Source organism: Kryptolebias marmoratus, linkage group LG3, assembly GCF_001649575.2.
Source record: "Kryptolebias marmoratus isolate JLee-2015 linkage group LG3, ASM164957v2, whole genome shotgun sequence".
Taxonomy (NCBI): Eukaryota; Metazoa; Chordata; class Actinopteri; order Cyprinodontiformes; family Rivulidae; genus Kryptolebias; species Kryptolebias marmoratus.
The window spans coordinates 261243-275454 of record NC_051432.1 but is presented as its reverse complement, the minus strand read 5'-3'; the positions used below and the strand labels follow the sequence as shown (position 1 = coordinate 275454).

General features: G+C 35.4%; 1 protein-coding gene across 2 annotated transcripts in view; it reads right to left on the bottom strand.

Moving 5' to 3' along the window:
• The window catches only part of ifngr1 (interferon gamma receptor 1), a 14224-nt gene extending 10093 nt beyond the window's left edge, over window positions 1–4131 (bottom strand). The window contains exons 1-2 of one of the 2 annotated variants that reach the window (XM_017433769.3): window positions 3859–4131; window positions 3592–3688 (exon numbers count right to left, since the gene is read on the bottom strand). In XM_017433769.3, coding sequence (XP_017289258.1) covers window positions 3592–3652 — 61 coding nt within the window. In that variant the 5' untranslated portion in view covers window positions 3653–3688; window positions 3859–4131. Of the gene's footprint in view, window positions 1–3591; window positions 3689–3858 lie in introns of those variants that run through there. The other variant, NM_001361171.1, reaches the window with a different exon arrangement.
• Between the last annotated feature and the right edge of the window lie 10081 nt (window positions 4132–14212).

Sequence of the window (14212 nt, the reverse complement as noted above, 5' to 3'; positions counted from 1 at the left end):
TATATATATATATATATATATATATATATATATATATATATATATATATATATATATATATATATAATCCATTAACCATTGCTTTTAAAAAAAAAAAAAAAATTTTTTGCAACAGTGTGCCTCACATAATCTACAAACTAATCTCAACCACAACTTCTTTAACACAAATGTCAAGTTGGCTCAGTTATGACCGCTTCACACTGGACAATGACCCCACTAAGACATTTAAAAATAAAATTTAAAAAATCAGAACGCGGATGGCCTTAGCAGGATCTAGGCAAGGAATGCAGCAGACTACCTGTTTTGAGTGATGCAGTTTGGTAATTAGTGGGGGGATTTGAGCATGCATAAAATGAACTGTGCGTAATGAGACTGTGGTGGCAGCGTATGGGGTCCTGGTGATAGTGCATCCATGCCATGGGGCCCCGTGTGAATCGACACGGCTTGGTCGTCCAGAATTTGAATCTGGGCTGGCCACGCTGGTCTCATTCCTTGGCTATGATCAAGATAAGGTAACGGAAACAATCTAGTGCAGACATGTTCATGATGTGGTTTGAGAAAGTTGGGTGGGTGTACAGAGCGTGGTGAGGGCTATTTGGTAAGTACCGACAGCTTACAGTGTCACGATTACTTCACAGTGAAGAAACTTCTCCAGATTTGCTACAATTCACACGTTCTAACACGTGTAGGTTGAGGAGAGTGTAGTGGGGTCATCATCCAGTGTGAAGGGAGCTTTAGACTAAAACCAAAAAGTTTTATTTAAAAACCTTAAAAAAAAAAAAAAATGAAATAACTTCCAAACAGCACTCCTAAAATGCTTTAGTTTGAGATTCATCACTATTCTGTTGTAATTTAATAAAAATTTTTGCAAACAAGAACGTCAGTTACAACAAGAACAAGTTCCTTAAATAGGAGTGAAATCCACAAACACTGACCTCTGCTTTATAATGTTTGAGGTTTATTGTTTTCCAGTTGCTGAGTCACACGTTAAATTCCAGGAGATAAAGCAATAAGGAAAGTCAGAGGGTGTGCTAGTGAGAGCAGCGCAGAGCAAATCCCCGTGACACACCGGTTAGTCGTGTTCCTCATAAAAAGTTATTTCAAAACTCTAACAAGAAAATAAACTAAGACAACAAATAATCTCTGCAGACAAAAAAAAAAAAAAGCAGGAATGGTGATCACAAAGACTTTTCGACATGTGCCAAAACACACAAAGATATCAAGTCTCAGTCAGAAAACACAAAAAAGCCTCGTTTTAAAAGCTGTAAATAAATATAACGGTGTAAAACATTTTCAAGTGTTAAATAACATTTTCATTACACCTATGACAAATATCATTTGGTTCCTCAAACCAATTAAAACACTGGTAGAACTCAATGAAAGTAGGATTGACCCAAGATGTGAAACTTGAACACAAAATCTCCCAGAATTATTATTACAGGCATCACAGTTTCTCTTCTGGTTTTTTTAAAAAATAAAAAAACATCTTATTTCCTCATTAGTTAGTCTGGATAAAAGCACCTACTAAATGACTAAAGTTTTATTAAAACCTTTTATTGGTTCTGTTTAGCCAACAATACTACTTATAAACTGACAAGGCCCCGGGACACTCACACACTCCACCAAATCATACTTTTATAGTTTGTCATTTTGTACCATATTTTTTCTGTGCCTGTATCAGGCAGCTTTGTACCCACCTTGGCAGCCACCAAAACATTTTTTTTTTCCATTTCATTTAATTTATTGTTTATTTATATAGGCAGAAGTATTAAGTATTCATAAATAAAGTACACCATAACATTTAAAGCTTAGGCTACTTTGTAATGTACATCCCCAGATGAGTCTTCAGGAACAGGAAGATAGAATAAAACATTACATTAATTTAATCTATGCTTTTCAAATTAAAATAGTGTAATAGTAATTGTCCAAATTTGGCTAAGTGTTGTTCAAGGTATACATTAGGCTCATGTTTGCCTAAAGACAAACAGCAGGTTGTGCTTCCTCTGTATTTCATACAAGCAGCATCTTTGAACTGTTGAGATTCTGTGTCTGGCTATTATTGCATCTTATGTTGACAGTATTAGAAGTTAAATGAAAGTCTTATTTTTATGGGGTGTCTGGAACAGATTTAAATTGCATCTAATCTTAGTGCTAATTTTAAAATACAAATGTTTCCTTCTAGACAAAACTTATCATAAAATGAATTCAAACATGGGTTCTAAGAGCTTATGCTTGTTTGGTCTATAAAGTAGACAGTCTGCCAGGTTTTAAAGAAAACAATAGTTAAACTGTTTTAATATTTTTTCATGTGTTACATACACTTATACTATGGCTGCCAAAGCAAGTACCAAAAGACCCACAGCAAACTCCTTCTTTTCATAGTGACCAAAGTGGTGGAAATGTGACTTTACCCAACTGCAAATGCTGGATCCAGAAGGAGACGGCAAACATTTGACCTGCGTGTTAGGCATGTAAGAAAAAAAGCTTTTGCTGCCTATGAACATCATGAAACCATCACTACAGTCTGAGGAAAATAACTGATCATTTAAATTGAAGTCCAGGCAGATAAATTAATTATAAAGCTGTATGAACTGTGAAGCATGTTGGTGGAAGAGCTATGGTCTGGGACCATAGTGCTGAATCACTGTTGATTGGACTTAAAATTTAGTATTAAAATCCCATAAAAAGTCAAAAACCAGACTTAAAGCTCCCTAAAACATTATTGTAAGGACTTAAAACAGACACATTTAACATGAGGAAATAATATTTTGTGAATGAGCAGTCAAAGCTTTAACTAAGGCTGAAACTGACAAAAAAAAAAATTACATAAAAAAATGAAAATCACAATACAATTCGGACAAAATGAGGGAGGATTTTAATGTAATACTGAAAAGCTTAAACACAAACAGGCCACCGTAAACTTTTAAACTTCCTTCTCTACCATTCACACCTTGTATCACGTGACCACATCTTGTAAAATGGAGGTGTAGGTAAAAAACTCACAGGTGATAAACATAATGATCCCAGAAAAGCTTAAAGCTGGGCATTCTCCACCAGAGCTCAAAATGGAGGGAAGCTTTCTGAAACATCATCAAAACCATTCAGATTCTATCAGATTAAGTATGAGGAGGACCAAATAAAAGGAACTTATATGGGCCTGAACATCAACAACTCTGTTGTTGAACATCAGCATTTCAAATAATTATTTTTTTTAAAAACTATTCTATTTAGGTATGACTTAAGTGATCAAATCTTGGCCATCTTCTATCATAGGTGGCTTTTATGTTTTTATGACTGAACTTCGGCCTATCTGAAATTTGCTAAAGATTAACTTGTTTTTAAATAAGTTTTTATTGTTTAATCATAAAGTAAAAAGTTTCAGCTCTAAACTCCACGTTCTTTATCCTGTGAATTTAAAAACGTGACATTTGTATCAAAACATTGTTTAAATGGTTAGTTTTTAATTTGATATGAATGTCTTTAACTGCTAGTGCCCAAACGGAATATCGGCCGAACCTGTGACACAATAAGAGTTTAATTTAATGGACAGTGAAGTCTAATTTATCACAAAGAGAAATAACCCGGACTCACCATCGACAGAGGAGACCCCGCTGAGCAGACACAGGACCGTGAACGCACCACCCAGCAGCATGCTCTGACCTTTGAACTGTACCCCTTGTGGGTCAATCTAGACAAAGGATCATCAAATAAACTTCAGTTCCTCATCGGTTTGTTTTGTAAAAGTAACTCTAATACAACAACGTGCCGAGTTCGTCGGTAAATCATTTCGCAAGTTTCTCCTGAAACATCCCGTCAATGACGGAGAGACGAGTCACTACAGCTGCACGAGGAACTTACCTAGGGGCGGTGGAAAAAAATATACCTGGGAAACGTCACCTGCGTCCACTTTCAAAATAAAAGCCTCCAAGTTTGTAAATAGGCTTGTAAACGACACATGGATAGGTACATAATGAAATAATAACGAGCTTTTCTATTTATCTATCTACAGACACGGGCGAATTAGTTTGTAGCCTTTGTTAAAAAAAGAAAAACTCACAAAGGTCACTTAAATAACTTAAAATTAAGAAATAACTTTAAAAATATATACTAAAACTCAACTGATGAAAATAAGTCATAGTTTAGAATTTTTGTTAAGTAGAAATTTATATAAAAAAACTAATGAAACTGGCCTTGACAAAAATGATGGTACCCCTACTAAAGACTGAAACTCATTTGTCCACAGGTGTTTCCTGTAATCAACATCCCAGGTGTCTTCAATATGGTAATCAGTCAGGCTGCCTGTTTAAAGGGCGAGAGGTAGTCATTGGGCTGTTTCTGGTGTCAAGCAAGAGAATCAGTACAATGTGTATTAATGTTTACTATAAATGTGGCCAAAAATATCTGACAGTGGTTTGCTAGTTAAGGCCAAATTTATGATTGAGTTTCTGTCTGAGAAATTACAGGTAGAAAATTACAATATTCAACCAGAAATGCAAAAATAATACCTGCATGTTCTTAGCACATGAAAGCTTTTTTTGTGACTTAGAGAGATTGAAGAACAACTTTTATGAATGAGGATTTCATTACTGGACAATAATAAATACTGTAAAGTGGGAAGACATCAGTTTACTGTGAGCCTGATTAAACCCAGATGTTGTTGGTGAGTTACACCATGACAGTTTATACAATATTCACAAAAGCTGTTTCAGTCCCCTGTAATGGACATCAAGTCTATTTAGAAACAGACAAAAAGTATTTGAGTTGACCATGTAAACTTTTATTGTATTAGAGGGAGTTTATTCGGTCATTATTATTAATAGTTTATATTAACAGGTTTCTATTCACATTTTCTGAATGCTAACCAAAAATGGCAATGGTTTGTATCTGCACTCTCCAACGGTAGAAGACCTTTTGATTTGTTAACTCTCCCTAACTTTATGCAGAGAGGAATAGCACCTTTAAATAAGACAATAACAATGGATTATCTCCAATAATCCACCCATCAAGAGGAATGAGGTTTAATTAGTACCTCTGCTTCAGAGGTATTATAGAAAACCAAAATAACAGGTCACACCATCTCAAAGCATACTTCAACAGAGTGTAGATCCTCAAAGACTACCTAACAGACAAGATAAGACTTCTCCCATCAGCAGATAGATAATCTTCAGAAGATCTTCAGAAAAGTGTTGGGATTGACAAAATAAAAAGTTTTTATATATGCCTAGGTAATGTCTGAAAATCATGTGAGCAACGTTTAGTAATGACTCCCTTTTTAACCAGCCAAAACCAGAACCGGGCTCATAATGGGTGGCCATCTGCATCTACAATCACACATTTTCCTTGTATTAAAGCTGAACTATCAAAAAATTGACATTTCATGAATGTTATTTAGCCAAACACATCCACACAACATTGCAGGGACCCATTTTTCTAACCTAAAAGTTAGATAAACTTTGCATTTAAGACAATAATTTCCAAAGTGGGTAATTTGTGGGGCGGAGTTGCTGTCCTGGGTTAACAAAGTGTGTTGTGCCCAGGCCAACCAAGAACACCACTCCTGTCTGGTTGTTTACTAGTGGAAATGGAAGAAGCCTTTTTTGAACATGAAAAATGCTGGAAGATTTTGTGGGAGTAATGGATATACATCCATACCAGTATGAACCTGAACCGACAGCTGGATCTCCGGAATGAGATGAAAACTCTTTCTTGAGATGAGAAACTTCTTGTTTCTCGTCTTCTTCTCTGTTGCATTGTTCTCTGCTCTATCCCTTTCTTTTAAAATTAAAAATAGTTAGGACTGCTGCTGGCAAAAGGTCCTGTTTTTTTTGGCGTGAAGCCAGTCCACCACATTAGTGAGGGTCTGAGCGGTGCTTCTCTTTGAAGTGATCTGAACCCAAGTTCTGATAGTAATTCCCACATCAAAGTTTATGAATCTGAGGAAGGTTTTTATCTTTCGGGAAGCCAAAAAATGAAACTCCAGTGGTATTTTCTGGCCAGTTCGAACAATTAATTCCAACGACCTGAACTATATTGTACTGGTATTCATCCACTCACTGATGAATTGCTGAACCTCAGTGGCTCAGTGGACGTCACGCATCAGGCGGGTCACAGAAAAAGCCAAAAACACCCAAATGGTTTTGTGGTGATTTGGGTTTTTTCTGTGTTATGGTTTTTATTTAGTTTGTTGGTTTGCTTGGTTTCTGTCTTGTNAAAGCAGTGACAATCAAGAAAAAAATAATAAATACATCAAAAAAGGCTTTGGATAAATTAAAGAATGATTTGGGAAAACAAAACTGGAAGGATGTATATGTTAATGATGTAAACAAAGCATATGATATTTTCATGAATATCTTGGGTGCTTTATATGAAAAGAATTGTGTACAAAACAATTACACAAAGAGAGACGTTGACAAACCATGGATGACAAAAGGGTTGAGAAATGCTTGCAAAAAAAAGAATAACTTGTATTCATGCTTCCTGAAATTAAGAACAAAAGAATCGGAAGATAAATACAAGAAATATAAAAACAAGCTAGTATGGATTATAAGAAAGCATAAGAAAGAATATTACAGTGATTTATTAGACAAAAGTAAAAGTGATATGAAGGCAACATGGCAAATAATGAATAGTGTTTTGAAAAATAAAGCAAAATCAGGTATTTCACAATATTTTGTTAAAGATGATAATGAAATATATGATCAGCATGAAATTGTAAATGAATTTAATAATTATTTTGTGAATGTTGGCCCAAGTCTTGCAGCTAAAATACCAATAGTCAAGACTGTAAGTCATACAGTGATGGGTTGTACAGAAAGTATTTTTCTTGATGGAACTGACAAAGAAGAAATTATGAATATTGTAAAAAATTTTGCAAACAAAAGATCTAAAGACTGGGTTGACATGGACATGATGTTTGTGAAGGAAATAATGGGTTGTGTTATTGAGCCGTTTACATATATATGTAATTTATCATTTTCAACTGGAATATTTCCAGATAATATGAAGACAGCTAAAGTAATTCCTCTCTACAAGAGTGGTGAAAAATGTATGTTTACAAACTACAGACCAATATCCCTGTTACCACAGTTTTCAAAAATTTTGGAAAAACTGTTTGTGACCAGATTAGACCAGTTCATTGATAAACAAAATATTTTAAATAACAATCAATATGGTTTTAGAGCAAATAAATCTACATCAATGGCTCTAATGGACTTAATAGAACAAATAACAACTGCTGTTGATCAAAAACAGTGCTGTGTCAGTATTTATGTGGATTTAAAGAAGGCATTCGACACCATTGATCACAATATTCTCCTTGAAAAATTGAATAAATATGGCATAAGAGGCCCAGTACTACAGTGGGTATCAAGTTATTTATCAAACAGGAAACAGTTTGTCCAAATAAATGATATAAGATCTGAACTCTGTGGTATCACATGTGGGGTTCCTCAGGGTTCTGTTCTTGGACCAAAGTTATTTATTTTATATGTGAATGACTTGGTGAATGTGTCGGGGTTGCTTAAATGTGTTTTATTTGCTGATGACACTACATTTATTTGTTTGGGTGAAGACATAGAACAGATGTTGGAGATGATGCAGACGGAATTTGTAAAAATACAAACTTGGTTTAAAGTTAATAAATTATCGTTAAATATAGATAAAACTAATTATATGATATTCAGTAATAAAAAGAGAACTGTCAATGGTACGTTTAAAGTTGATGGTATTGAAATCTGTAGAGTCAGTGAGGTGAAGTTTCTGGGTGTCATCATTGATGAAAAGTTAACATGGAGAGCTCATATAGATTATTTAAGAACAAAAATATCAAGATCTATTGCAGTACTACATAAAGTAAAGGACATATTTAATGATAAAGCACTATTTATATTATATAATGCAATAATTGTTCCACACTTGATTTATTGTATAGAAGTCTGGGGGAATGCATGTAAAACTATTACTAATCCTATTTTTATTTTGCAGAAAAGAGCTGTAAGAATTATCACAAGAAAGCATTACTATCACCCATCAAATATATTATTTCAGGAATTGGGATTGTTAAAATTTTATGAGTTGGTTGATTATTATGTTTTGCAGATTATGTATAAGGCTCATAAAAATATATTACCTATGAACATTCAATTAAATTTCGTTAAGAGAATAAGTAATTATAATCTCAAGGGACTAGAAATATTCATAAAACCTAAAATTAGAACAAACTTGAAGGATAAATGCACTTCAGTCAGAGGAGTAAGATTATGGAATGGTCTGGATTATGATTATAAAAATGCTGGTTCAATTAATTCATTTAAGAGAATGATAAAAGTTCATTTGTTAAAAAACTATGAATTTGTATAATTTGTATTGTAGGAGTTACTGTTTGAGGAGTTGAATTTTCGTTTTTGTTTTATTTGATGTTATTTGATTATTACCATTTTTGAAATTGATATTATTATTATTATTATTATCATTACTATTATTATTATTATTATTATTATTATTTTATTTTTTTTTAAATAGGGGCAGATATTATAAGATTTTTTTCTTCTTCTGCTACCTTTCATTTTTTTTTGTTTGATTTGCATTTTTTTTGTATGTGAATGTTTTGTTTTTTAAAATGAAAATGAATAAACTGAATAAAAAAAATTAAAAAAAAATTATCTGAGGTGTGTTTTTATTTTGTTAGAAATTGTTGACTCTTGGTGATTCTCGTAGTTCTTACCTTGCCCCCATCCCTCCATTTGTTTACATTGAGGGGGTGAGGGCAATAAAAAGTCAGTCATGAAAGTGGATCTGCTCATAGAACGAGGGATGGTACCTTGACATGTCTGTCTCTTCCACGATGCTCTGCCCCACTTAAGTATACCCATTTTTTTTGTCCACTCAGCTAGCCGCCTGACCAGTAAGCCTTAATCCTACATCCACAAATTGACCCCATCCCTCACACACATACACACACTCCATGGTTGAAAGAACTGACCATCCTGCTGAGTCAGTTTCAGGCAGATTTAGAACTTAACAGCTGCATTATGGCCCTAAAAGGAGGACTTTCATCAGTGTTGCCATCAGTATCATTATGAGCAACATCTGGAATTGTGCAGCAGAGTAGCTATTGCAAATACTCTGTTTGCTATTCTTTGCTAAAGACAGAAATAGGTTGCAACTTATCATCATATTCTGAGTCGTGTGATGCCCTGAAGTATGGAAGTGGCAGAATACATATAACTGGGTATCTTGAAGTGAAAACTATCATGTTCTAACAGAAACGAGACTAACACATCCCTATTAAATGGGGGGAATGCCCATTGGCTTTGAGAATCAAAGTACAGAAAGAAAAAAAGAATTATCACTAAAAATCAAAAACAGAAATTCTGGTTTATTGACCCATGGATTCAATCCAATTGTCAACATAAACATGAAGGAATAAAAAAAGGAAATCAGAAATCGTCATTTTACTTTGCATGTTTTAGGAGATCATGCAAAGGCTCTACAAAAAAAAGGTATAAACACAAATCGATATAATAGCAAATGCCTTTAATCTCAAAAGCTACTACCTATTCAGGGTCACTGAAGGAAAAAAGTTTTTGCGCCGCTCAAGGTGGCTGCATGTTGGAGTAGCTCTGTTACATTCACTCAGAGATATTGCTTTTAAAATTGTTATTCCTCTTTTTTTCTTGATGTAAATCACTTATTTTGGATCATTATTTCCTCTGGTATCGAATGCTGTGGAGCTGGAAGGATTTTTACTGAAACCTTTTTTTTACTTTTGGACATTTTGTTATGATGCGTAACCATGACAACAAGTGTTAAATGTGAAGAACCCTGAACTCCAGTCGTGGCCAAAACCAAGCAGACTGGCCGTAAATCCACCGGAGGGAAAGCTCCCAGGAAGCAGCTCCTCACCGAAGCTGCCAGCAAGAGCGCCCCGACCGGCGGAGTGAAGAAGCCTCACCTCTACAGGATCGGTACCGTGGTTGTCAAGGAAATGCACCACTACCAGAAGTCCACTGAGCAGCTCATCCAGAAGCTGCCCTTCTAGCACCTGGTCCAGGAGATCAACCAGGACTTCAAGACCGACCTGCGCTTCCAGAGGTCAGCCGTCATGGCTCCACAGGAGGCCAGCTAGGCTTACCTGGTGGGGCTCTTTGAGGACACCAGGACTGAGGACACATCAGGACAGACCGCTACAAGAGATCCTTCCTGCTCACAGCCATCAGCATCTATAACAACTCTTTAACAAAACCAGGATTATGAGATACAATAACATTTAGTTTCCCTTTGGGATTAATAAAGTATCTTTGAATTGAATTTGAATTAATCCATCTATCCAGTTAACCCATCAATTAAAAGAAAGAAAGTTGGGGCTAGTGTAAATTACTAACAATTTTAAAAACACTTAAGTCATTTAAATAAAATCCAGACTGAACTTCCTGGTTGGTGATGTAAAAATAAGGTTAGAGCCAAATTCTTTAGACTTTTTTAGTAACTACTCAATTACTCTATGAATTACAAACTTTAGGTGCTTTTCATTTGTTAAAGTTTTGTTTTGCATGTAAAATATACACACTGAAAAATGTGGGGTTAAAAACAATCCAATTTGTAACCCAGCACTGGGTCAAATTTGGACTGAGCCAACCATGGGTAGACTTAACTCCAGCGGGGTTGGGTTATTAATTTGATTCAGCATATCAGATTAACATTTCTTCCCAGAAATTGGGTTAAAATGACTAATTTGTTGATTTAAAGCAACTGAAGTGTTGAGTTAAAAATTACCCATAATTTGGGTTATTATGTATCTACCAACTTGGGTTAGTGCTACCTAGCTGGTGCTAACTGCTCTTAGCATCAGCTAGTTGGCACCAACTAATGTTAGTTTAAGAAACCAAACTCACCATGTAGTGCAAACTAAAATCATTAACAAAGTTAACCAGGTTAAACATCTTACAAGTTGTTTTTACCTTTATTTATTACATCCTAAAGCAGAAGTCCAATCAGGTCTGATCTGGTCAACTTCTGGCTTAAAATGGTGGAATATAAAGAATGACAGCTCATCTCCAACTCAACCACTGGATCCAACTTTTTCACCCAACCTATGATCCAACAGCTTTGAAGAGATGGTCCAAGCAACTTTGAAGTGATGTTCTGTCAAATAGCTATTATTATTTAGTACCTTTTCAATCATGGAGCAGGGAGTGTGGAGAAAAAGGCAAAAGTCTTTGTTCATGCTGGGCTAATGGCTGGCCAAACAGGGGCCTGTTTTTATCATTTTTCAGGCTTATAAAACAACTCTTTCTCATGAATAAGATACTGGTGTGAAAGAACACAACATTAGCTAATATTAAACCTCTATAATTTTACACAGCACCTTTTGTTTAGTTTGTTGAAGTTTTCTCAACCAAACAATGACAGTATTACTACAACAATGTATGTGTGTGGAGTATAGAATATACATAATCAGCATAAGTATGTCAATGGTGCTGAGGCTGCTGAATGTATCAATCATCTGTCTGCAGTCGGTCTATCTGTACTCCACATGTGTACATCCGTGTAGTAACACAGACATTGTTTGGAGAGAAAACAGTGAAACACTGACAAACTAAATCAATGGTGTCAAGCAAAAGTGTAGAGGATTAATATTAGCTAAGGTTGTGTTCTTTCACAGCAATATGTTGTTTTTAAGAAAGAGTTGTTTTTTTAAGCCTGAAAAATATTTGGTTTATTAACTGGCCCTCATTTAGCTAGCTATTAGCCTGTGTACAAGAATACTTAAATAGGTATGAACGGATTTTCATGAAATGGTCAGGAAATGTCAAACATGGTACAAGCAACAAGTGGTTAAATTTTGGTGGTGATTCTGTCAAAGTTCAAGGTCATGGGTCAAGGTCACAGATCAGCCCGTGCTCTAACTCTGCAGCTGTATAACAGGAATGTTACACTGCACAGCTGGACACCTCATGGGTCAAGGGTGATCACTGTTGATTTCAAGGTTTATGAGGTCAAAGGTCAAGATCACAGGTAACCCTTTGGTTAAAACCTTGTCTCTGTTCCTACATGTAACCCTCTTGTTACCTTCACCGACAAAGTTATGTTTTCGGTTGTGTCCGTTGGTTTGTCTGTCTGTTAGCAAAGATCAGGTAAAAACTAATGAACAGATTTGGAGGAAATTTTCAGGAAATGTTGGGGTTTCCCCTTAAAACAATGGATTAAATTGTGGTGGTGATCCAGATTATGATCGCACTATTGTTTAAACACACTGTGGCCTTGGTTTGCACTCTCTGAGTGCTTCTAGTTTATTATGTTATCTTGAAATATTGACACTCATTTTCTCATGATATCGTTATTTAGTTTGTCATCTTGAAACAGTGAAGCTTAATTTCTCAAGGTAACTGGTTAATATATTTATTTTAGTCAGACAACTCAGGTGAATTATTAAATGTCTTTATAGTAAAATGCAGTTTGAGTTTGGAGTCTAGGCTTCAAATCCATCACATCATGATCATGTTGCACAACTTACAGATGATAGTATCTCAACCCCGCCACTCCCTGGACATGTCTCTCTGCAAGCCTTGGAGCAATGAAGGAGTCATTGATCTCAAAGCCCACAGGGGAATGTTAGGGTGGAAAAAGGGCTGAAAATTAGCAGGCAGCAGCAGATACATTGGTTTTGCAGCTTCAATAAACTGCCCAGATTGGGAGGCTAACCTTGACAGGATATGAAGAGTGTGAGATCACATTAGCTCGAGTTGTCTGCCTGAACTCATTTACTTCATTTATTTCAATTTAGAAAAGCTCCATTTCTTATGATTCCTAGAAATTATTTTGAAATACATGTACCAGTTAAACAAAAGGGGTACATCTTCATCAGAAATCAGGACAGTCATTATGACTCAGGCTGAGAATCAGTCACATAACAGAACATTATCACTGATTGACTTATTACTAGTATAGATCATCTCCAGGTGTCCTGACAGGTGTAACACAGGAACCACTTATTTTCACAACATAATCTTCTCATTATTTATTTTTTAATTCTTTATCTTGAGAAAACAAAGCTTGTAAAGCCAGAGGATGAACGTCAAGAATGTTTTCCAAAAGACAGGCTTGGTTGTTGAGTGGTAGACAGACTGGCTGGCAGAACAAGATTAACAGGAACTCTCATGAAGCTGAGTTTTGTTTTACGTAACACATGAAGCAATCTGATGACTGACGAGGACAAAACCAAGAAAAGATTTCCAACTTGAGTCTAAAATCAGGTTTGGCAAGAAGACTGACATGGTGGCGACATCTGCACAAGCATGGAAAGAGACAGACTTCAACAAATAAAAAAGAGGGGAGAAAAACTAAAGAGAAGATGGCTTCAACTGCAAAAGGAACCATTATAAGTCTAACAAAAGAAAAGCTGAGTCAGTGAACTTTTCCTTATTTTGTAGGTTTGTGTCAGTGTGAGGGACCACATAAACAAGCAAGAGACACACAGAAGATTTTAAAAAATGGCTTCTAATTTATTGGCAAAAAATCAAAAATACTATCTCTTTGGGCCCATAATGAGGTCTTTAACTCAGGTACCAACATAGGAAACTAAAGCACTCACTGACCTGATGACTGAGACTAGAGTGGAACTACTATAGTGACTGATCAGGCCATTTTGACACAAGAGGGAGATAAACAGAAATTAAATAGGCTAAATTACAAAATTATTAACAACAAAACAAATCTAAAACAGTAGTGCTAAATGGTAACCTGTAACGTCTTGGTCAAAAAGCAGAAGAATCAAACAAACTACAACCTTTTAACTTCTCCCTCTGCTGACAGAAAATGTGCTACAACCCAGTTAATCTGATCTCCAAGCAGATCTGGTGCAGCTGAGACTCTAATAATAGGCAGTATTTCCACGGGAACTGGGAACTCAGAAGAAAACAAAGATTAAATCATTGCAAAATAAACTGCAGCAAAATTTGATATAGAAAGTTAACTAAACTGTGCACTCCAAACAGTCAACCACAGAATCAAAGTTGCTAAAAATGTGGAAACATGCTATATAAATATGTGAATGCCCAGTTTATTTCATTTACAGTACTCAAACTTGTGTATATTTAAATAACAATGTGGAGAAACAAATACAAAAGTTACTACCACAACCTGAAGTTGCTGAGTCCATTTTTTAAAAAGAATCTTTCACATTTGAGCACTAAAGACTTAAACCAGAGACACT